General features: G+C 36.1%; 1 protein-coding gene across 4 annotated transcripts in view; it reads left to right on the forward strand.

Annotated features, from left to right (window-relative positions):
• Positions 1-22,832, forward strand: part of fbln2 (fibulin 2) — a 153,958-nt gene that overhangs the window by 19,803 nt on the left and 111,323 nt on the right. For 2 of the 4 annotated variants that reach the window (XM_073916775.1, XM_073916774.1), the window contains exons 2-3: positions 3,711-4,016; positions 11,882-13,831. In XM_073916775.1, the coding sequence (XP_073772876.1) occupies positions 11,986-13,831 (1,846 nt within the window). In that variant the 5' untranslated portion in view covers positions 3,711-4,016; positions 11,882-11,985. Of the gene's footprint in view, positions 1-3,710; positions 4,017-9,843; positions 9,900-11,881; positions 13,832-22,832 lie in introns of those variants that run through there. The other 2 variants (XM_001341241.7, XM_005169337.6) reach the window with 1 other exon arrangement.

Below are 22,832 nucleotides of genomic sequence, written 5' to 3' on the forward strand. Positions count from 1 at the left end.
CAGGTTAAAGCAAAAACACTAACGTAAGGGGTGGTAAGTAAACACAACAGGAAGGTTAATTAAACTCATGTACTACCGTGTGCAAACTGTTCATGGTAATGTTAACAGAACTCTTTTCTATTGTTTTTCAGTGTAAACGCACTTGACGGCTGTACATAAGCAGTTCATGAGTAGTTTAGAGTGGGTTAATGATGATGTGCCCCTCCAATTAAAGTTAAGTTATAATTACAAATTAACATATCACAAGTTCATGATGGTTAAATAAAGCATAAACTAATGTGGCAATTAATGCACTAAATAACAATCAAGCGTGTACTAACAAGTATATAAGGTTACTGTTATTCACACATGAACTCATGTGAATCATGTTGTAGTTAAAGTTCATAATTAGCGCAAGCATTAACTCATCATTAGTTCGTAATAAAGTAACGTTTAGTTTATATATTAACACATCATTATTCATGTACTGTTATTGTAAAGTGTTTGTGAATTAGACTTTGGTTCAATACAGAGTCTCATGAAAGCATTATGTTGTAAATTGGTACTAAATGGTTATTTTGTTATTGTTTTTTAAATAATAAGTTAGGGATAATGGACCTTTGCTTATTTATTGAGAAAGTGTTTAGCACATTAGCTCTCAAACAAAAAACTTCATGCAAAAAAAAAAAAAAAACCCATAGTTAAAAGTAAAAATGGTACATGTTATGCACCCGGATTGCAATGCTATTGAATATGTGCTTTTAATATTTCACAAAAAAGGACAACTTTCCAAACTTTCAATGCCCGCTAATGTGTGTGCTTTCACAGGATGTCACCAGAGTCTACGGAATACCTTCCACAGCTATAATCGTTGACGCATGTGCATTAACAGAGTGGAAAAATGTTATGCTTGTCTGAGCTGTTCCTGTCAATGTGCGTGCTTCAAACACAGGATATGTTTTTATATTATTTTTACCCTTCCCCCCTGCTGGTGCAGTACATTAGGTGGCTTTTGTCAGGGCCATGGTTACCTGTCATATTATACAGTGAAGCGCAGTGCTCAGTACAGATGGAGTTTGACTCTGATGAAGATTCCAGAACCTCCTGCTACACCCACTTCCTTTCACTCTCCCTTTCTATTTCTCTCTGGGTTTACTCATTTTTTTCTATAATTTACAATCCCTTTAACAACACTGTAGCGCAGAGATAACCCATTTGTTGGTAGGCCACAGCATGCTCCTCACCACACTGGGTGGTCCCCTGTTTATGGGACCTTTGGGTGACACTGCGCTTTTTCTGCAGTTTTTCATTAAGAGGAGATAAATGGGTCAATAAAAGACCTCCAAACATGAACATTTATTATTAATTGATTTATTCATCCTTTTTAACAGGTTATGCAACTTTACAGTAGGACTTCGATACAGTGCAATATCTAAGAAATTCTATAATGTCAATACACTCATTTGTATTCTTGAAAATATAATTTACAATGAAAATAGTTTCATTAATCAAGATACCAAGAAAACAAATTGCAGAAGAGAATGTAAAATACACTTTTTAATGTATCCCAGGGCTCAACAATAAGGACTGCCCGATGGCCCGGGGCCAGCGTGCAAGGCCCTCGTGACAGTAAACAGGATTGTTACTGGCCCGATCTGTGCTGTTCTGTCTCAAAAGTTCAATTTATGTGGGTACATATAATGATTTGCTCATTATACATTTATTAACATTCATTCATTTTCATTAATTTTCTTGTCAGCTTAGTCCCTTTCATTTATGAACATTTTAAAAATATTTAAATTCTAGATTCAAACACATTGTTGACACAATATTAAAACATGTGGATTAAAAATGGCTATTAGCCTATTTTTTTTTTTTTTTTTTTTTTTTTTTTTTTTTTTTTTGGTGGGGCCAGTGAAAATATTGGCTGGGCAAGTAAAAATCCCAATAGGGCCAGTAGCAAAAATCCTTAGGGTTGATCCCTGTATCCTTAACCAATGACTATGCCCACACGGAATCTACGTATGCAGAAATCTGCTGATTTTTAGCCCATCATTGAGACTATTTATTTACTTGTGTAAATGTGTTTACATTTATATTTATTCAGTTTTTAAATTAATTTCCCTAATATTATTGACTAATATGAATGAATGTTCATTCGATTTATTTACAATGCAGTTAAAAATACTATTGTCTGTCTTTTAGTAGATCTGTTATATGAGAGATTTGCTTTGGTTAACAATTAGGTGGATCTGATTAGGTTTGCATTGTAAACATAGAATAAAAACAATATTTTTAATTTCATATATTATGTTTTTAGTTACGCTACTCCCAAAATCATTCCGCATAAATCTGCTGATATTTTACAGAACTCTGCACATAAATAACAAAAAAATTATTCTGTCTACCCTAACGATGATCAATAAGGTCATGAAAGTAATGATAGCTGTGTTTTAATAAACTTGTTATGAGTGAAAAGTAATTTGAGCATTACGTAGTAATAATAGGGGTGGCGTGGTGGCTCAATGGTTAGCACTTTTGCCTCACAGCAAGAAGGTCACTGAATCGAGTCACAACTGGACCAGTTGGCATTTCTGTGTGGTGTTTGCATGCTCCCCCTGCTTTTGCATGGGTTTTCTCCTGGTGCTCTGGTTTGATGTCTGTCAAAGACATCGAAGAAAAAGAAAAGGGGATTGATTTAGGACAAAAGGTACAAAAATAGCAAACACATTGTCTTAAACTTTCATCTGTATTAAACAGTAAGTAAAGCTCTGGCATCAGTAAAGGTAACATTATCCTAAATTATTATCTTTATATATATATATATATATATATATATATATATATATATATATATATATATATATATATATATATATATATATATATATATATATATATATATATATTTTAATGGTAAACAAAGGTAAAGGTTATAAAGCTTAGAAAAAGATCAAGCCTCAGCAAAGGTAAGTAACTTACCACATTTCTCACCACAAAAAGTAACTAACACAACTACTTTTTTGACGAGTAACTCAATATTGTAATACATTACTTTCAAAACTATTGTGCCGTTTCAAAAAAGTTTTTATGTTTTGAACACAAAATGGCCCTAAATAGTAATTAGGAGGGAGTCGGACTACATTACACATGCTGCATATTCACTAATAAGAACAGGATTAAGAGTTGGTTGTTCTTGGATCAAACTACATTGCTTTGTTTTGATTCAGTAAAAAAAATGAGCTCATATCACATGTTTTTTTAATTGGACCACAGCAGCTATGGTAGATTTGTTTTTCCTATTAGTACGATAGAAATTAAGTAGAAAGATGTTCCTCTGTTTCTTGCTGTTATTTCGTAGTACACAGACTTTTATTGCATCACATTTAATATAGACTGCAAACTCATATTCACAGGTGAGGTAAAATCTGATTTATTTTGGCTCTGAACATTCAGCACGAGGGAACCCTGCTGTTGAAAAGCACTCAGGCAGGAAATATGGATCTAGTCTATTTCTTTATAGACTGGATTTCAGAACCAATATCTTGAGTGCAAGTATAAAAGTTATACCAAAAATGATTTCTTTTGAAGCACAGCAGAACCGTCGTATAGCAGTCTGAGACCTTATTTTTGACTTTTCTAACAAACATTTTAAAAAAGGATTTTTATCACAATGGCTTTAGATCGATGCAAGAACACTATTTTATTCATTCTCCTCTCTTCTTTTCCAGAGTTTTATGATCTGCAGAACAATTGCATAAGTGGATTAATCCAGGCTCAGTGGTAGAGGTTTACAGCAGCCCTAATAGCAGTCCCAGATGCTCTCTTCTTTGCTGAACAATTGGCTTCTATGCACATAATTCGCATGGGAATGGCTTGTCAAACTGTAAATGGCTCTGAAAGGTATTTTATTTTTAAAATTCAGCACGAAAGTCAAGGAGACAGCATGGTTCAGAGCCATCGTATGGAACTACTTCTTATGAATGTGCCATGTGACTCAGATTTATAGAAGCTCTCCATGCAGGGGAACAAGTATGGTATGTATTGTATTTCTGTAAATCTCTTTCAACCCTCCAGGGTCATGCTATCTCTTCTTGTTGACTTGTTGAATCTGTGTCTGATAAATTTCTTCTTGGGATCAAACTGGGACTCCACAAATCTCACTAGCATGCCTGCAAGCACGTCTCTCATAGCAAGAGTGTCGTGTCCCACCAAACAGTGTTTTGATTGTTGTCCAAGTCAGTTCCACTGTAACTCTACCTCTGTGGACCATCTTTTCGCCATTATCTAAGAGAGTAAATAAATCTTCAGTTCAGAACGGTGCGAAAACAAACTTCCACAATTGCTGGTAAATGTCAGTGCACCTAATGCCCTGAATTAACTTCCAGACATGGGTTTTGCAGAGGTTCATTACAGCTCTGCATTTCGCCACATTTGCTTCAAGAATTAATCCTGCGTTAATGCGCATTTAACGGTGGACCTTTTTTGCTCCAGTTAAGCGAATCAAAACAGAGCATCTAAATGCATTTGAAAGCGTGCTAATTTCACTGTCTCATCCTGCCTGCAGAGTGTAGACCTGGAAAGAGAAGTATCAATTACAAGGATCAGAGTAAAAGTCATTTATCTTGCAGCAGACAGCCCGCACTGCTCTCCTAAAGCCTGGTCATTAGAGGGGCCTCACTGAAGCCCTGGGTCAGAATCCTGATCAGGTCAGTGCCTGAGAAACATCATTCAGACCCATTCAAAGACTAGAAATTCCACCACTGAAATTCCTACCAAGTGACAAATTTATGATACCCTACAGATAAAAGAGATGGCTGTTTGAGTCAAGCGTTGAAGGAAATACATTGCTTGGCGTCAAACAGTGGAAATGATGGTTTATAAAAGTGTTTCCCATACTTCCTATGCTCTTAACCCCATCGGTAAGACTCAAATCGTGTGCAAAATGTAAAACTAAATTATTATTATTATAATTTAAATTATTAATTAAATATATAGTTTTTCATGAATATGTATTTTAATTTATTAACAGTTCTGCATTTTTTATTGTAATGAATTTTTTTAGAGGTTTAACAACATCTGGTCATTAAACACACACTGTACTGCAAAAATTATATGATTAGCATATGATTTTAGTTTATTGTAACTTATTAAACCAAGTTAATCATGTTTTAAGTTAAGTTTATAAGTTACCCAAGTTGTTTTAAATTAGTTTAACATAATACATGCTCAATAGACTCATAAAGTTAATTTGAGTCAGCTTAAACATTTAAGGCAAGCAGGACTTGTTTAGTTTGTAAAAAAATTACTGAAAGTAAAGACAACAAATATTTTTATATTGCTTCAATTTTATAAGTTAATCAGGTTTCAGTTTCCCAGAGATGGGTTGCGGCTGGAAGGGCATCCGCTGCGTAAAAACTTGCTGGATAAGTTGGCGGTTCATTCCGCTGTGGCGACCCCAGATTAATAAAGGGACTAAGCCGACAAGAAAATGAATGAATGAAATAATCAGGTTTCAACTAAATTTTTAAGTTATACACAGATTAACATTATTTTTTAGTCTTTGATTAATGTAAGTTTGGATGACTAGAAAAGTTTGATTGAATGAAAAAATTGAAGACAGCAAGATTTTATTTTAATATGCAAGGTTTCCTAAATTTGATATATAGTCAACATAAATCAAATGATCAACATGGTTTCTGGATCTTTTGAGCTAGCTATGACTATATGAATAAGGGGAATTTAAATAGAAGAATGCATTTTAACCTTTGATATACTGTAGCTTTTAACATGTATTTACTATACCACATTACTGTTTGCTAGTTTAACACTTGAGCCTGAAATATTATACTATTAAATGTCATTATCCACACACAAATACACACACTGAAAATAATTATTTTTCATGAATAGGTATCTTAATTTATTAACAGCTCTACTATTTTTATAGTAATTTATTCGACAGCACCGGGACGCTATTCACACACTGTAAAAAAATGCTGACAAAAAGTGAAGACAACTAATATTTTTATGTTGATTTAACTAAATTTAATAACTTAATCAGGTTTCAACTACATTTTTTAAAGTTATACAAAGATTAACTTAATATTTTTAGTCGGTTTGATTAGAGTAAGTTGAGATGACTAGAAACGTTAATTTGATTCAACAAAAAAATTAAAGACAGCAAGATTTTATTTTATAATGCAAGGTTTCCTGAATTCGACATGTGGTCAGTTTAAATGAACTGATCGAAATGGTTTCTGGATATCCTGAGCTAAATAGAACTATAGAAATAAGGGGTATATAAATAAAAGAACAATTTTAAGCTTTTATACACTGTAGTTTTGAACATGTAATAAACATTATGTGTTACTCCATAACACGTAAATATTAAACCACACAACACACACAACTGACAATGCAGTGGCCCAGTAGGTAGTGCTGTCGCCTCACAGCAAGAAGGTTGCTGGTTTGAGCATCGGCGGGGTCAGTTGGCTTTTCTGTGTGGAGTTTGCATGTTCTCCCTGCGTTCGTGTGGGTTTTCTATGCGTACTTCGGTTTCCTCCACAGTCCAGAGACATGCGGTAAAGGTGAATTGGTAAAGCTAAATTGTCCGTATTGTATGAGTGTGTGTAGATGTTTCCCAGAGTTGGGTTGCAGCTGGAAGTGCATCCGCTGCGTAAAACCAGTGCTGGATAAGTTGGTGGTTCATTCTGCTGTGGCGACCCAGGATTAATAAAGGGACTAAGCTGAAAAGAAAATGAATGAATGACAACACACACACATTAATATTTGTGGTCTATGTCAAGAGACTCAAGACTCATTTTAGTTTTGCTGTGGAGTTTTAATCAATAAATGAATCGATTCTTCTTACCCCTTTCATTAATCCCTGCATTTTAACAGTTTTGGAATGGTTTCTCAAACAATATGCATACTGTACAAAACCCAGTAATTCTTCTAATGACAATTGAGTGACCTCATGAGGCAACAGCTAATATGTTTCTAAATATACATTTCAAAAATCATTGGAGGTTTCTATGGCATTGTTGTTTCATTTTTGATTTTAAGATAGCTTTGGTGAAATATTTTGTTCCACTTTACATATTAACATATACTGTATATTAGTGGGCTGCTACTGTATGTGCAATATTGGAATAGTCAATGCCAGATACTGTATAAACACTTGACTGCAAACTGGCTGCATTATACACTTGCATTTGGCATAGAGTTATATTCAAATCGACTTATATTGCATCGAAAGTACCCATTTAATTAGTTCTTTCTCTGGGAATTGAACACACAACATTAAAGTGTGGTTTTAATCAATTATTCTCACAGTCCCAATGCAGTATTTATATCTTACTTTAAGTACTATAAAAATGTTACCATCATTTACATTGAGTTAATAAATATAAATCATAAACCAAAAAAAATATATCATATTATCATATATATGTAAAAAATTACATATATATTTTCAGATCTACAACCAGAGGCTGCACAATATCATGACACGTTCACTTATACTATGAGTGACCATTCAGTAAATGCATCTATAGACATCTCTGGGGTAGTCAAATGTGGCACATCTACGGTTTCCACTTCACATCTGCTCATTTGCATAAGATCCCCTCAACTCTGTTGCATCGCTGTCACTCATATCATTAGTAATCCCAGCTCTCATTGATAATGAATGACTTCAGATCGCTCTGTTGCTGCAAGCTGCTGTCAGTGTGCGAACGCTCTTTAAAAGCTGTGCTGCTCACAACTGATCAAACACACTGAAGAGAAGTAGGATGCACATGAATAACACATGCCAACATAAACGTGTTTTAAATGCAGTTTAAATGTAAATGAATCCAATTATCAGGAGGAAGGCAGACAGATTTCAGTGACATTGTGGGGTTGGGGTTTTTGTTTGAACAAGAATGACCCCTGCTACTAAGAGGTACATGCTAGGTCTCTTAAAACACCATTGTGGACAGAAGACAAACTCGTCACAGTGTTGATTTTCAAAATCCCTGGTAGCCTTTGCTTTGAAGGAGAAAACCTGAGTGAAAAAGCAACTATTTAACAAAGTAAACAAATCCAACTCTTTTGTATAGCGCAGATCTGAGTTTGGTTTGTTAGCAGTGTAAGGAATTTTACACAAGAGTTTGGGAAACCTTTGGGAAACTTTTATCTAAGAGTAACTAACTGTAAACTGTAATTAGAAAAAGATTGCTTTGTGTTCATGTAACTGTCTCTACTCTTCTTTACTTGTGTATAAAGTACTTATGAATTATTTTAAAAGTTTGGAATTATTTTATGACTCTTAATTGTTTTATTCTGTTATAAATAACATTAAGTGAATAAAAAGTCGTGTGATTTATTTTGAACATATTTCAGTATTTGTGAGTGGCTTGTTTCCTGCCGTTAGGTCCAAATTTCAATTTTCAAGTGCAAAAAGTAAATTATTGTAATGGTTGTTTTTTCCTTATTACAGGTTGTGTTTCTCTTTTCATGCATCACAGTAATTATCAATCTACAGGTTATTTAGTGCAATAGCACATTCTTAAGTTTGCAAACTCTGAATTTTTCAGTTTAATAGTAAATCAGGTTTAAATGGCAAGAGTTCCTGCACTATAAAAATTAAATGATTGATTAGTCCTGACAGCATATGTTTTTAGTTTGATGTAACTTATTAAACTAAAAGTTAATCATGTTCTAACTTAATTTTATAAGTTATGCAAGCTGTTTTTAGTCAGTTTAACATAATATAAGTTCAATGGACTCATAAGGTTAATCTGATTCAGCTTAAAAATTTAAGACAACCAGGATTTTTTTTTTTTTGTGGGGACGAAAGTAGTAAATTTAGCAAATATTGTTGTTTTACGTTCGTTCCTGTTGATGGGGTCAAAAGTAACAATGTGCGTCTTTTGTTATATTGGAGTTATTCTACACCTGATTTACCTGTATATATATATATATATATATATATATATATATATATATATATATATATATATATATATATATATATATATATATATATATATATATATATATATACTGTATAAATATATATATATACATTTTCTTTTCTTTTTTTCTGTCTAAAACATTTTTTTAAAACCAGGTTTTTATGAAAAATGCTACTTTTATCCCTGCTCTCCCTTACTTATAAAGTACATATTTAATCCACAATCCATAATCCTACCCAAGTTCTAATTGTAACTACCTTAGTAACTTTTACTTATCAGAAAAAAATTTGAGTTGACTGAGGCAAAAGTAATAGTTATGGTTTATTATTAGCGAGAATCCACTGTTTATTTGTTTATTTTTTCACACTTCACAATAGGATTTCCTTAGTTAATGTATTTACTAACCTGGACTAATTATGAACACCTGTTCAGCATTTATTAATCAATTCCACATTTACTAATGCATTATCAACAGCCAATGTCATGCTGGTTAACATTATTAATAATGAACAACAGTGTTTTCATTACCTAATTTTAACTAACATGAACAAATACCTTAATAAAAGTATTGTTTATTGTTTGTTCATGTAAGTAAATTCAATAACTAACATTACTGATACAATCTTATTGTAAAGTACTACCATTTATTTTTAAGTTTGAGAGTGTTGCAAGTTTTTGCTATGTAGGCTATTCTAAATTGTATTATGCTGAGTATTTATGAGCCTGTTCAATACATTTTGATGGAAATAAACGAAACGAATAGATGTTATGATAAGCTTGTATGAATGGGCTTCTTCAGAAATAAGATACTAAGTATGTATGGAGGTCTGCAACTTTGTCCCTCCCCTTTAAAATTCTCAGCGCGCTCAAGCTGCACTGTGTAGGCTTGATAAAGCAAGTTAGTTGGCTGCAACTTCTAACCTATGGACACGCACGGAAGAACGTGACCAACGCGAGGTAAATCTTGACGGTTTTCCAACGCTTTTAATTCATTTTGGCAATAGATTGCTCCTCACGTGTTGTAAAGAATTAGACGCTGTAAAAATAGGCAAACATGTATGTTGCAATTGCAGATATGTTAAGTTAGACTAACGACAACTTTAGCTGCATATTGTTACGGTTAATTTATACCCTTCTTCTTTACAGCAAATGAAAAGTAGAACAGAAACAGAACTTCTGCTGCCTTTGGTAGTGAGCGCGCGCTCATGTGTTTATCCGTTTGTGTGTGACAGCTCTAACAGATTTACCCGAGTTACACATACGTGTTTACAATAGTCTAGATATTTCCGTTATTGCATATTGGACTCTTTTGATTGCAGTGTTGCGGCTAGTTAGCACTTTTTTATAAGGAAGGAAACTGTGGTTTCTGTAATGAATTTTTGAGGGAACTACAAAGTTGGTGAAACACATGCTATCTTTTTTGTAGTTGGATGTAATGTGCCTCGTGCTTTTTATACACGTAAATCGATTAAGTGCACTTGTTTTTTGCTATTAAATTTTAAAGGGACAGTTGACACAAAATGCTAAGTGAAACTGAACTAAACTGAACTTTTGAAGGTTCAGTATAATCATGTATACAATACAAAGTACTACTTGGGTTCACGTGAAAGTTCACGTGTTTTTATAAGCCAATTCTAATATCAGTAATTATTCAATAATCTTTAGACTGACTCAGAAATTTGATCTTGAGAACTGTCTTAATTTCATTCATGAACAAATCATTCTGGTTTTGTGTAATATTGATCCAAAAGATCTAAGTCAAATTGCTTATTTATTAATGTGATAAAGAGTTAGTGCAGAAATTTTGTAATGCATAACTTGCTCTGTTCCTCAAACAAAGTTACATCATCACACTACATTTATGGTAATTTCTATGGTATATTTGCATTTTTAGAGGTTTCGCTTATCACCCTTTGTGTTCTACAAAAGAAAGGAAAGTCAAACAGGCTTTAAAAACAACATGAGGTAATGTAGCCTAAATAAGAACAAATTTATACTTTTGATTCACCTCTATCTTTAACTTTTCATACATGTTATATAATTAACCAGACCGGTTGTTTTAAATCAAAAGGTAGACTACAGACTACAGTCAGACTTTGCAAATTGCATGTTGGCATGCAGTAAAGACAAATGTTTTGCCCAGACTTTAAGATATTAAGGTTAATGGCGTTTTTTTGGAAACAATTAAAGTAGTTCCTTTCATCTGCCCTAAAAATCTAAACGTTTGGGGCCTCGGGACTCCAATGGTTTTCCAAAGTAAACAGAACATGTTTCTCAGCTGCTGAATAGAAAGCAGTTCACTACAAATGGGCTACAAAGGTAGAACCTGGTCTTGGAATTATGTAGTCTGCTGTAGTCATCGCTACTACAGAAAAACACAGCTTTGCTGAATTATTTAAAATCCCCTCTATGTTTTACCCACAAAACACCTCATCAACTACGAAAATGACTTTTAGACTGCACTGAATGCCTCAAATAGGGTCCTTTCAGTTGGCTTTGCCATTTGCAAATGAGAGTTCAGTATGACTACCTTCATTATAGACCTGCACTAACTGAAGCAAATCACATTTGTCCCATAAATGCCAAACAAATCCGAGAAAGCAATCAAAAATAATCGAGAAATCGTATGCTGTGGTATAGCTTTTAAGACCCCATCAAATTGAATATTACAAATGTAATGCCGCTGAATATACTGTTTGTGTGGTGGATACATAATGGTAATGATCTTGAATGCTGGTGCTTCTAGATTAAGGGGAAACTTGCTCATGACATCAAGCTTGGACAACCCAGTGATTTTAAAGTGTGGGACGGTCTTAGAAGGGTGAGCTCAGCTGTGAAGCCAGATGTTGGCTTTTATACACTGACTTTGGGCTGGCTGGAAAAACTCCAGAGAAAATTTTCAGAGTGTTCCTTAACTTGCCTTTCTTTCTTTGTTCAAGGTTTCACTAACGGCTTGCAGTTCACAAGAGGAGAGTCAACTGTTCAGAGCCTGGATTGTACTGGGGACATTTATCACCTGTTGATACACTAACATCAAGGCAAAATGGGCCGTGGCCTCTTGAACTTGGCATTTTTGTTGAGTATGAGTGGCTGCCTTGGACAAAAGGATTGCACTGGTGTAGATTGCCCTGAACTGCAAAACTGTATCGAAGAGGTCTTGGACACCGGAGCATGTTGTGCTACCTGTGTACAAACAGGCTGCATGTGTGAGGGATACCAGTATTATGACTGTATCAGTGCTGGCTTCAGAAACGGCAAGGTTGCAGAAGGAGAGTCATACTTTGTGGACTTTGGGAGTACTGAATGCTCTTGTCCACAAGGGGGTGGACGGATCAGCTGCCATTTTATACCATGTCCTGAAGTTCCAGCTAACTGCATAGAATTGTCGGAGCCGGCAGATGGGTGCATTCAGTGCGAGCGAGTAGGATGCGTTCACAAGGATCAGAAGTACGAAGCTGGTCACACATTCCAAATTGACCCTTGTGAAGTATGCCACTGCCCAAATGGTGGTGGGGATCTAATGTGCTATCCGGTTCCAAGCTGCAATCCAAGTCGGGCTTCAAAACCCATGCTGATGACAACAACTGAAGAAACCACACAAGGGATGCCCTACCGAGACCCCATAATGCACATTTTTAACAATCAAGGCTCTAGAATTCCCTTTACCAAACATTTTCCCTTGCATGCCAATAACAATCGTCCTTTTAAGCTACATATGAGAAAAATAGATGAGAAAGAGGAGGATGAGGAAGACTATGATTATCCACCCACTGATTACTCAGCTCCTTCTCATGATGATTTTGCGGCTCCCACAGAGTCATCCATCATGTCGGTATCTCGTTCAGATAATTTTACCCCCCACCAGGGTGTGCACAGGGGTGCTAAGCAAGAGCTGAGAGAGATGCTTGGTATTCATAGGTCCACAACAGAAAGGCCACAGTTTCCTTTCTATAAGGACAGTACAGACCGAATGAGAGTAGGCACTCGCAATGACAAACCAAAAAATGAGCTTTTCAGCCCTCTGGAATATAAAACAGACCGGGAACGATTCATCCTTCCTGTGGAAACTACAAACAGACTGGGATTCTCCAGTCACAAAGACGCTTCTGAGATCCATAGCTTTAGTCTTTATAAAGACAGCTTCAATCAAGAGGCCCTAACAGATGATGAACAGCTTGAATTTCCTTCAGAAACTACTGATGGGGAAAGAGATACCTCACAGGAGGACACCACATACAGCAAGACAGTTACTGACTCTCCAGTGACTATTGAGAAAACTACATCATCTCCACTTTGGGAAACCACAATTTCAATGCAAGCTGCTTGGGATGTTGGATCAGAGAGTCAAATTCGCAAACTTCTCCCAAATACTGTGGAAACAGATGGCTCCAAACATGAAGAAACCATCACCAGAGAGTCTAGTAAAGAAAAAGCAGCTGTTCTGAATGAAACTACAAGTCTGTATGGCTTTCGATCGATCACTGGTGATCAAAACGAATATATCTTGAGCACTCCAGATCCTGCTAAGCAAAGTGTGACCATCCCAGCTGAAACTTTACCAGAACATGAAGAATCAAAAGCCGAAGTTGAAGATGAACACAAAAGGCTTGCAGTGAACCACAGAGAACCACCTGAAGACCACAAACAACTTCCTGTTAAAAACACAAAACCCCTTGAGCACCCAAAACCTGAAGAAGAACATGTGCAGAGCACCTCAGCAAAGCACAACACTGAACTTGAGAGGAAACATCAGTGGCACTTGTTCTCTCCAGTTACCTTCAGTCCAACCAGCCCACCTTCAAACAAACAGTCCCACAGTCTGTTTAACTTCAGAGAAGAGGAGGACGAGGCAGACAACACCCTCAGAGCTGCTTTTGTGGATGAGCAAGGTAAGTTAACAAGCTTGTCATTTATTCAGTGTTTCAAGTGCCGAACTGTTATGCTGAAGAGTTTCAGTGCATAATTAATGCTAATGTGATTTATAGTTGACATTCACCTGGTACCATAAACTCCCATTTTGAGTGCTTGGCAACTTGCCATAGACATTCACAGCTGTGTAAAGATGACTACAACACATTGGCGGGGAACACAACGGGCCTTGTACCCTGCGGTTTTGACAAGACTAAACAAACAGGCCTCTCTCTTGAGATGTCTTCGGTGACTTGTTTTCACAGATCACATGACAGGTTACCAATTAAAGTATTTCTGGTATCACACAGCGCTTAGGAAAACGGTTCGCTGTCATGTTTGATTTTGACACGTAAGTGGTAGCTAGTCTCTGGAATTGTGCATGAGCTGGAGCATAAATATTCAACTCAGGGGGGCCGTCTGGATCGCGAAGCCAAACATCGCTCCTGCTGGGAACATCCTCCCTGCTCAGTCATCATATTCACTCACACACCACCTAACACCCTTGTGTCGTTTAGCACACCCAAAGCTTCAATTAGCGGAAAACATTGCTTGCTATAAACACACCATTGACTGGAAAATGGCTTGTGACTTTGAACCAAAAGGTGTTTATAGGTTTGTCTGTATAATTCATCTTGACTGGTGCTGGAACTGAAATATTTAATTGGACCTTTGAATGAGGCACCAAGGTAACTCAATGCTTTTCCAGTGCCTACTTAATATTGCGTGACAAGATCACTGACTTGAGAATTTTTTATAGGTTTAGATGGTGAGCCAATAAGAGTCAACATTTTTTTTGCTGTTATATTGATACTATATTGAAATATGTCCAGCAAAATTTAGTGTGCTATACTAAAGGGATCATTCACTATATGTTAAGGGGTGGTCCATCGTGTATTTTTAAGGCTTTGTTGTGTTTATAAGATACAAAGCAATGTGTGCTCATGCTTCATTTGTAAAAAACCATGTTATTTTTTCATAAATCTTACTTTGATTATATACAACTACTCAGCTAACATGAAAACGATTGTCATATTTCCTAGTTCCTTTGAAAGGCCCACTCTCAAGAGGCTCTGATTGGTCAGCTAACATAATGTGCTGGGATTTGCGAATCGGCTCCATGTCACCACATCACGCACCTACAAGCATGCGCTTTTGCACTGTGTAAACAGTAGCTGTTGTGCCTAAATGAGACAGAAAATGAAATAGACACATCTGAACCTCACACCTTCCCTCTAAAATAAAATCTAACAAGTGTCTTATATTTTCGGAATAACCATGTGTAAGTAATATGAAACGTTCACATATTTTTTGCAAGTTTATTATCCGAGATGTAGAACACACGGTAAGCTGCTGCATAGAGTGACACTGCAGCGCTGGTTAAGATTGTGCGTTTACGATCGGTTTGACTGATAAATATAAATTTGTAGCTAGATTGTTAGTGGTGCCAAACAGCATTTCCCATTGTTTACATCCTTGTTTATGTCCTCGTTACAACATACCGTTAACGCTAGAAACTGTGTATGTAATAGATCAATTTTAACAAAGCCAGAACTGAACTGGGAGAGATTCTGGTAGCTCTCCTTTGTCAAATGCTAGCTATATAGTTTTATAGCTATCTGGAACATAATTAAAGTTAAACTGTAAGCCCGTCTCTCTTTGTGTCGTGTCCTTTGTAAGCTCAAACACAGAAACAGACAAGTTCTGTGGCAATAGCACCATTTGGATGGCATTTTAGCTTTCTCTGCTATAATAGTACAGTGCCCCTGGCCAGGAGTGTATGCATGTATGAGTGTATGCGCATGGTGAATGCACGTAACCTGAATTGTTTGTGATCTCACTACCCCGGATGTATTTTTGTGTAGTCTCCAAACCTCGTTCACTAAACTTAAACTAAACTAAACTAAACTAAACTAAAATATGATATAGTGGATCAACCCTTTAAAGAGATCATTCACCCATTTACTCACCCTCAGGTGATATTTTTTATTTTGTTGAACAAGTTAGAAAATATAGTATTTTGAAGGGAAAACACCATGAAGTTCTATGACTATTGGTTTATAACATACTTATAAATAATAATGACAACAACAATAACAATAACAACAACAACAATAACAAAAACAGCATTTAATTTGTTAACTACGCAAATGTTGTCATATCCGCTAGTTAAGTCGTGAAGTGGTTGTTTTTGGGTCCAAGCCGCTCCTCATTTAAATTTAGAAAATACTCATTTATGACTGCTTTTTAGTCATATTACACATTAAAGTGTATTTTATATAAAATCATGGTGTACACATAATTTATAAAAAATTAATCACTTTCTGGCCTCTTCACGTGACAACACTTAACAAGTTTATAGCATTTAGTGTTCTGCCTTATTTGCTGATATTTGCTAATAATATATTACATTTCACCCTTGAAATAATCGCAACAGTGAAACATCTGGAAGCATTACAGTAATGTGAATAAAAAAAAAACGTGCTTGCTTTTCATGAAAATAATGTAGGTTGCAAATAATGGCAATTATGAGCTTTTATTTATTTCTTGGTGCAATTTATCTTATGCGTTTTTTGAGGTAAAATGTAATTCACCCAGATATGAGATTTCAGTTTTGTTCCAGAGGTTTTATGAAATGACAAATTGTCCTGCTTGCCCAATGTAAAACTGCTGTTTGCATAACACTGATAGATGTGACCTTCCCAATAGCATGAAATAACTCAATCTGTTATCATTCCTTATTGTTTAAGTACTGTTTGACTGCCAAGATCAGACTACTTTGTCTTGCTTGGCTTTAATAACTTTTTTTAGCCATGGTCAGCATACAGGTTGATTAGTGAACTTCTATTTTTGTTGTAACTAAGACAAGATGCCTTAAAACAGTCAAGTCAAGTGGGTTCTCTGATAAAAGTAAAGAGTTAAATCTTAGACTGGAAGGGTCAGCCTGGATCAATGTGACAAGGCTACTTCAGCCAAAAGGCAACATTGCACAATTAGTTAGATAAGAAGAGGAATTAGTTATCTTGCAGGATACCAGTTGGCTATTGCTCAAAATAAGCAGCTCTCACCGGATAGAAACACTTGGAGCTCTCAACAGTTTGCCTGTCTGCATTGCATGAGTATGATAATCAGGGAAAGTGGAAGCATACTGTACTGATAATATGTTTGGCAGGAAAGCGGTTTATCGTTTTGTGCATACCGGCATTACCAACATGTGCACTGAATTTAAATTCAGAGGTAACAGCCTAGACTACTTGTGTTGCATGATGCATCTCATCCGCCAATCGTGACTGTCTGCCATGTAGATAAGCATCGTCCTATGAGAAACTTGTTATGTGGAACCAAATGAAGACATGTTTTTTTAGTGATGGCAAAGATAAGTCTAGAGCTATGGATAAAAAAAATAAGAGAGCACTTGTAAATTCTCAGTTTTTGCGGATGTGCTGGATTTACCAGGTATGTGTTTTGAGTAAAATAGCAATGCTTGTTTTATTCTATAAAGGTTTGATATGATTTCTTTTAAATTTCAGATGAAAATATTGTCATTTAGAGCACTTAGAGCAGTTTATTCCCCCAGAAATTGACATTTGAACAAAATAACAAATGCTTTCATATTTCAGATTTTATAACTGCTCTAGCGCTCTATTTTGACGGTCCATGCGCAAAATGGAAAGCGCAGGGCGCAAATGCTTTCAAGGCATGTCAGAATCCATATTTGCTAATTTACGGGAAAATCCGCTTTGCATCGTAGCGCATGGTCTAAAAGGGTTGAGTTTATTTTCCTAATGAGTTATAAGTGTGTTTTGAGAATAAACCAATCAGAGTCTCATCTCCCATTCCCTTTAAGAGGCAGCTGCGACGCGCCATAAGCGCATTTGCTATTTACAGGACGTAAAGTAAGTGGAAGTGGAAAAACTGAGCATTTCACAAGCAAACGGTTACAGTTTTTTAACAGAAAAAAGTTAAACTGACCATCTACCGCGCAAGAATGAGAGATAATCGATCTACTTTCACTTTCGCTCTTGGATAGGGAAACCTATCCAAAAAAAGCACAGACATCAATTAGCCTATAAATAATTAATTCCGTTTGTTAAGTGCAAATATTTGTTTCAAAACTATTTCTAAACTCAGTTCTAATTTCCAGCAAACAAATAAATGAACAATAATAACGAAGTGTGTTCAAAAACCTGATTTATGTCCTAAAACACATGCTGTGCCCCATATGGTCTAAAACCTGCAGGTGGGCAAATCTAAGCTTGTTTTTAAAAAAACAAATATAAATATGGATATAATAAATAATACTGCTAATAATAATAACATTATACAAAAGCAAATTGTTATGAATAAACTGAAAAAGCCTCCCGAGATGAAGAAGGCATAAAAGCAGTGGTTTTTCATATTTATGTAGGCTTGAAAATAATATGTTTTGTAATATTTTAATCCTTTATATTTATATCCTATATATATATTCTTATTATATCCTATATAGGCCTATCCTTAATATTTACATTTTTTCATATGTTAAGATATTTGCGTATTGCTCTACATCTTGTGTGAAGGCTATTAAGCAGTGTGTAAGCGAGGCGCAACTCTTCGCTGGAGTTTAGACCGGGTTGTTTTGGTCTAATGAAAAATCTATTATAGGTTCTCAAAATAGTAACACGCCAGCAGTGCGTCTCAGAATGCCCTTAAATTTCAGACCAGAATGGCTAATGGTGCACATATAATCGCAAATGGATTTGCTATTTAAAGAGCGTGGCGTAACGCCTCAAAACAACTCTTGCGCCAAGTTGAAACTAGCAAACAAGTATTGCGCCGCGCCTTGCGCCACATTGTGCCGGGTTTATGATAGGGCCCCTAAAGTTAAAACATTGTTATAGGGTTCAAAAAATTCAAAAAAAAAAATTGAGACATGTCTGAAGACATTTTTTATTCTTTTTTTAACCAATTTTACTTGAACATTTTTTATTTTTTTTAGAAGAAATGTCATTAAGTGCTATTGCCTCAGAAAGAAGGTCGCTGGTTCGAGCCTCGGCTGGGTCAGTTGATGTTTCTGTCTATAGTTTGCATGTTCTCCCTGTGTTCGCGTGGGTTTCCTCCGGTTGCTCCGGTTTTCCCCACAGTCCAAAGACTTGCGGTACAGGTGAACTGGGTTGGCGAAATTGTCCGTAGTGTATGTTTGAATGAGTGTGTTTGGGTTTCCCAGAGATGGGTTGCGGCTGGAAGGGTATCCGCTACGTAAAACGTGCTAAATAAGTTGGCAGTTTATTCCGCTGTGGTGACCCCGGATTAATGAAGGGACTAAGCCGAAAAGAAAATGAATGAATGAATCTTACTTTAACTTTTTTTTAATTTAGAAGAAATGTTATTAGTAGTTTGCAGAACAAAACAAATGTTACATTTTACTCAAACACTTAACTGTAAATTGAAAAAATCTCCAAGTGGTTAATTTTTTTCATAGGTATTTTCAATTATTTTCCATAACAAATCCAAGTTACGACTGCTGTACCCTCACTGGCCACTTTATTAGATACACCTTACTGGTACTGAGTTACACCCAGAACTGCCTTAATCCTTTGTGGCATAGATTCAACAAGGTATTGGATAGATTTCTCAGAGATTTTGGTCCATATTGACATGACAGCATCACACAGTTGCTACAGATTTGTTGGCTGCACATCCACTTGAGTACAGTGAACTCATTGTAATGTTCAAGAAACCAGCCTGAGATTATTCGCGCTTTTTGACATGTCATATCATCCTGCTGAAAGTAGCCATCAGTAGATGGGTACACTGTGGTCATAAAGAGATGGACACATGGTCAGCAACAATACTTAGGTAGGCTGTGGCATTGACACAATACCCGATTGCTACTTATGGGGCCAAAGTTCTGACCCTACCAACCGAATATTGCAGCAGAAATCGAGACTCATTAGTCCAGGCAAAGTTTTTCCTATCTTTTATTGACCAGATGTGTGAATTATAGCCTCAGTTTCCTGTTCTTAGCAGAGAATAGTGGCACTCGGTGTGGTCTTCTGCTGCTGTAGCCCATCTGCCTCAAGGTAGCATGTGTTGTGCGTTCAGAGACGCTTCAGAGACAATTTGAACCAGTCTGCCCATTGTCTTCTGACCTCTGGCATCAACAAGGAGTTTGCACCCACAAAACTGCTGCTTACTTAATATTGTTTCTTTTTTGGACCATTCTCTGTAAACCCTAGAGATAGTTGTGCTTGAAAATCCCAGTAGATCAGCAGTTTCTGAAATACTCAAATCAGCACGTCTAGCACCAACAACCATGTCACGTTTAATGTCACTTAAATCACCTTTCTTCCCCATTCTGATGCTCAGTTTGAACTGCAGCATAACGCCTTGGCCATGTCTACATGCCTAAATACATTGAGTTACTGCCATGTGATTGGCTAATTAGACATTTGAAAATAAATGAGTAGTTAAACAGGTGTACCTAATAAAGTGGCCGGTGAAGGTTAAACAGGCACCTAGCTCTCATTGACTGTCCTTGAAGTGCAATTGATCAGTTTCTCCTTGAACCAAAGCAGTTATTAAAGTTATCTGATATGATTCCAGCTGCAATATGTGAAACGTTTTCATTTTAAAAGTCAGAGCGTCTGTGTTTTCTCACGTTGCGCTCCATTTAAAGAGTAATATGCTAATTGCATGAATGTACCATCTTGAATAGATTAATAGCAGTCAGAACGATAGAGGAATATGTGGAGGAAATCTGGAAAAGGCATTAGAATTGGCTCCTATTTGCTTGGGATGAATGCTGCATATAATATGTCTATATGTGCATGTGTTGTTTTGCTTTCTGGTGTCTTTAGCATGTTGTTGATTTTCTCTTTTACGTCTCAATGTTTACTGCCAGCAGTAATGCAGTGATTTGTGATCCTGTTTTCTCATTCAAATGCATCTAGGCTCTGTTCACATTTAAGAATTAAAGAGACTCAGAGCCATACAGAGATAATGATAAAGACGGGGCTCTGGAGATTTATTTTTCCCCTCAAGCCTGACACTTACTGCAGGAAGTCGCGGCTACATTTAAGTTTATACTCTCATTTGTTAGTTCCTGCAACACGCTTTCTTAGGGACGCATCAATTCTGTGGCTTTAATCCTGCTTCACTGAAACATCGCTCTTGTTTTTGGTAGAATCCATTACTTTAACCAAGGCTAAACTCCATTTTCAATTAGATTTCAATGAGCATAACAACTTAAAATCATGTAATTAAAGCAATGTTTTGGCGGTTTGGGATAAAACTCGCAATTCAGGGCTTAGAATCTCAGAATTATTTACCTAAAGAGATTCCTGAGTTTTAAAGCATTGTGTTTGTTTAAAATTGTTGGAGACTACATGTTGACAGAAACATGCTTATTTATAAACTGCAAAATGTGTGCAATGCCTAAAATGCTCATATGGGGTAACACAGTGTCAGCCAATAATGGATTACTGTAGTATTAATATTCCAGTTATTGGATTTTAATCACGTATGTTTGAGCTAGAAAGATGGATTCCTCCATTTAATATTGTTGGCTGGTTTTCCCAAGAGCTGGTGCCAAAAAAGATTTTGTGGAGGAGCAGAGAATGTGTGAGGCGTCAATAGATTTGGTGATTTTTAAGATGAATGGCTTCTGTTTTTGTAGCATGAGTATATTCCCAAACATATGGAATTGCACAAACAGATCATTGTGGTTAATGCGAGCTCTCTCTGCCTCTTTGAAAATATGAGTTTATGCTAAGATAAATGGCAGTGATCCTCATGCATAGTGGACTGTGTGTGTCGTTAAAATGCACATTAATTTGAATCATTCCTGTCAGTCTCAAAGCCTGTATTTCTTCCCTATGTAAATTGGTGGTGATTTACTTAGACACAATCCATGAATAAGATATCTGCAGAGTTCTGTCCTCAATATATGCAGGTCCAGATTCAGAGTATGATATGCCATTGTATATAAGAGATTGCAGTGGTTCTGTATTTGGCAGTCATTCAATTTAAGAGTACAGTATGAAAACAAAGATGCATTTAATGCAAAACAAGCAAGTTATATTTTTATATTCAGTATTTATTGTGTCTGTCTTATTTTTCCTGTCTTATTTTGTAACTTTTTAAAAACCTTTTAGAATCTGCTTAGAATATTAGCAAAAGCTTTCAATTATTAAAGATAATTGAGCGCCATTTTCTGTCCTCTATTTGATTCTTGGAATGTCTGAGAATTTCTGAAGGATCATGTAAAACTACAGAAAAAGCTTAGAGAATAAGGAAACAATTTACAGTCATCAAACTTAAGACTTGTCTAATATGCTCTACTGGAGCTTACCCATTGTATTCCGATGTTGCAAGGTTATCTGAATGAATAATTAACTTTATTTTGATGGTCCTTTTTGCTGAATTGAAGTTACATAGCATCTACATGCCAACTAATTCTCAATAGATTTTAAGTAGACTGTTACAGCAAGTTGGGGTTAGGGTTGGCAGGACCGGCGCCCTCCACACCCCCCACCCCCTTTGCTCCTTACTTTCATCTGCAGCCCATCTCTTTCAAGGTTGAGGGCGATGTAATCATCCTATGCCTAGAGCGCCAGTTCAGCTTGCTCTGGCCCTGTGGGTTTGGGTTAGTGTAAGTTGACATGTATTTGCAAACTTTCTTATAATCGGTTAAATGTCTGATGAAGGAGAAGTATCAGCAGATAGTTAGCAGGCAGTCTACTAATACTCAAATGGACCATACAAAATAAAGTGTTACCATAATTTTTTTTCAAGTGAACTTCAACATATGTAGCATGGACAGGTATGGCAGGGCATATTATACACCCCCATTGGAATTCCCTCACAAGGGTCAAGCAAAATGTGGTTTTGAAATGAGAAGATCTAGCCTACAAAGGACAGATCTCGTCACCTAGCAACCATAACAGCTGCTGTTAATAAGCAGTAATAAAATTTGTAATGACTTTTTTGAGTCATTACATT

Source organism: Danio rerio, chromosome 11, assembly GCF_049306965.1.
Source record: "Danio rerio strain Tuebingen ecotype United States chromosome 11, GRCz12tu, whole genome shotgun sequence".
NCBI classification, from domain to species: Eukaryota; Metazoa; Chordata; class Actinopteri; order Cypriniformes; family Danionidae; genus Danio; species Danio rerio.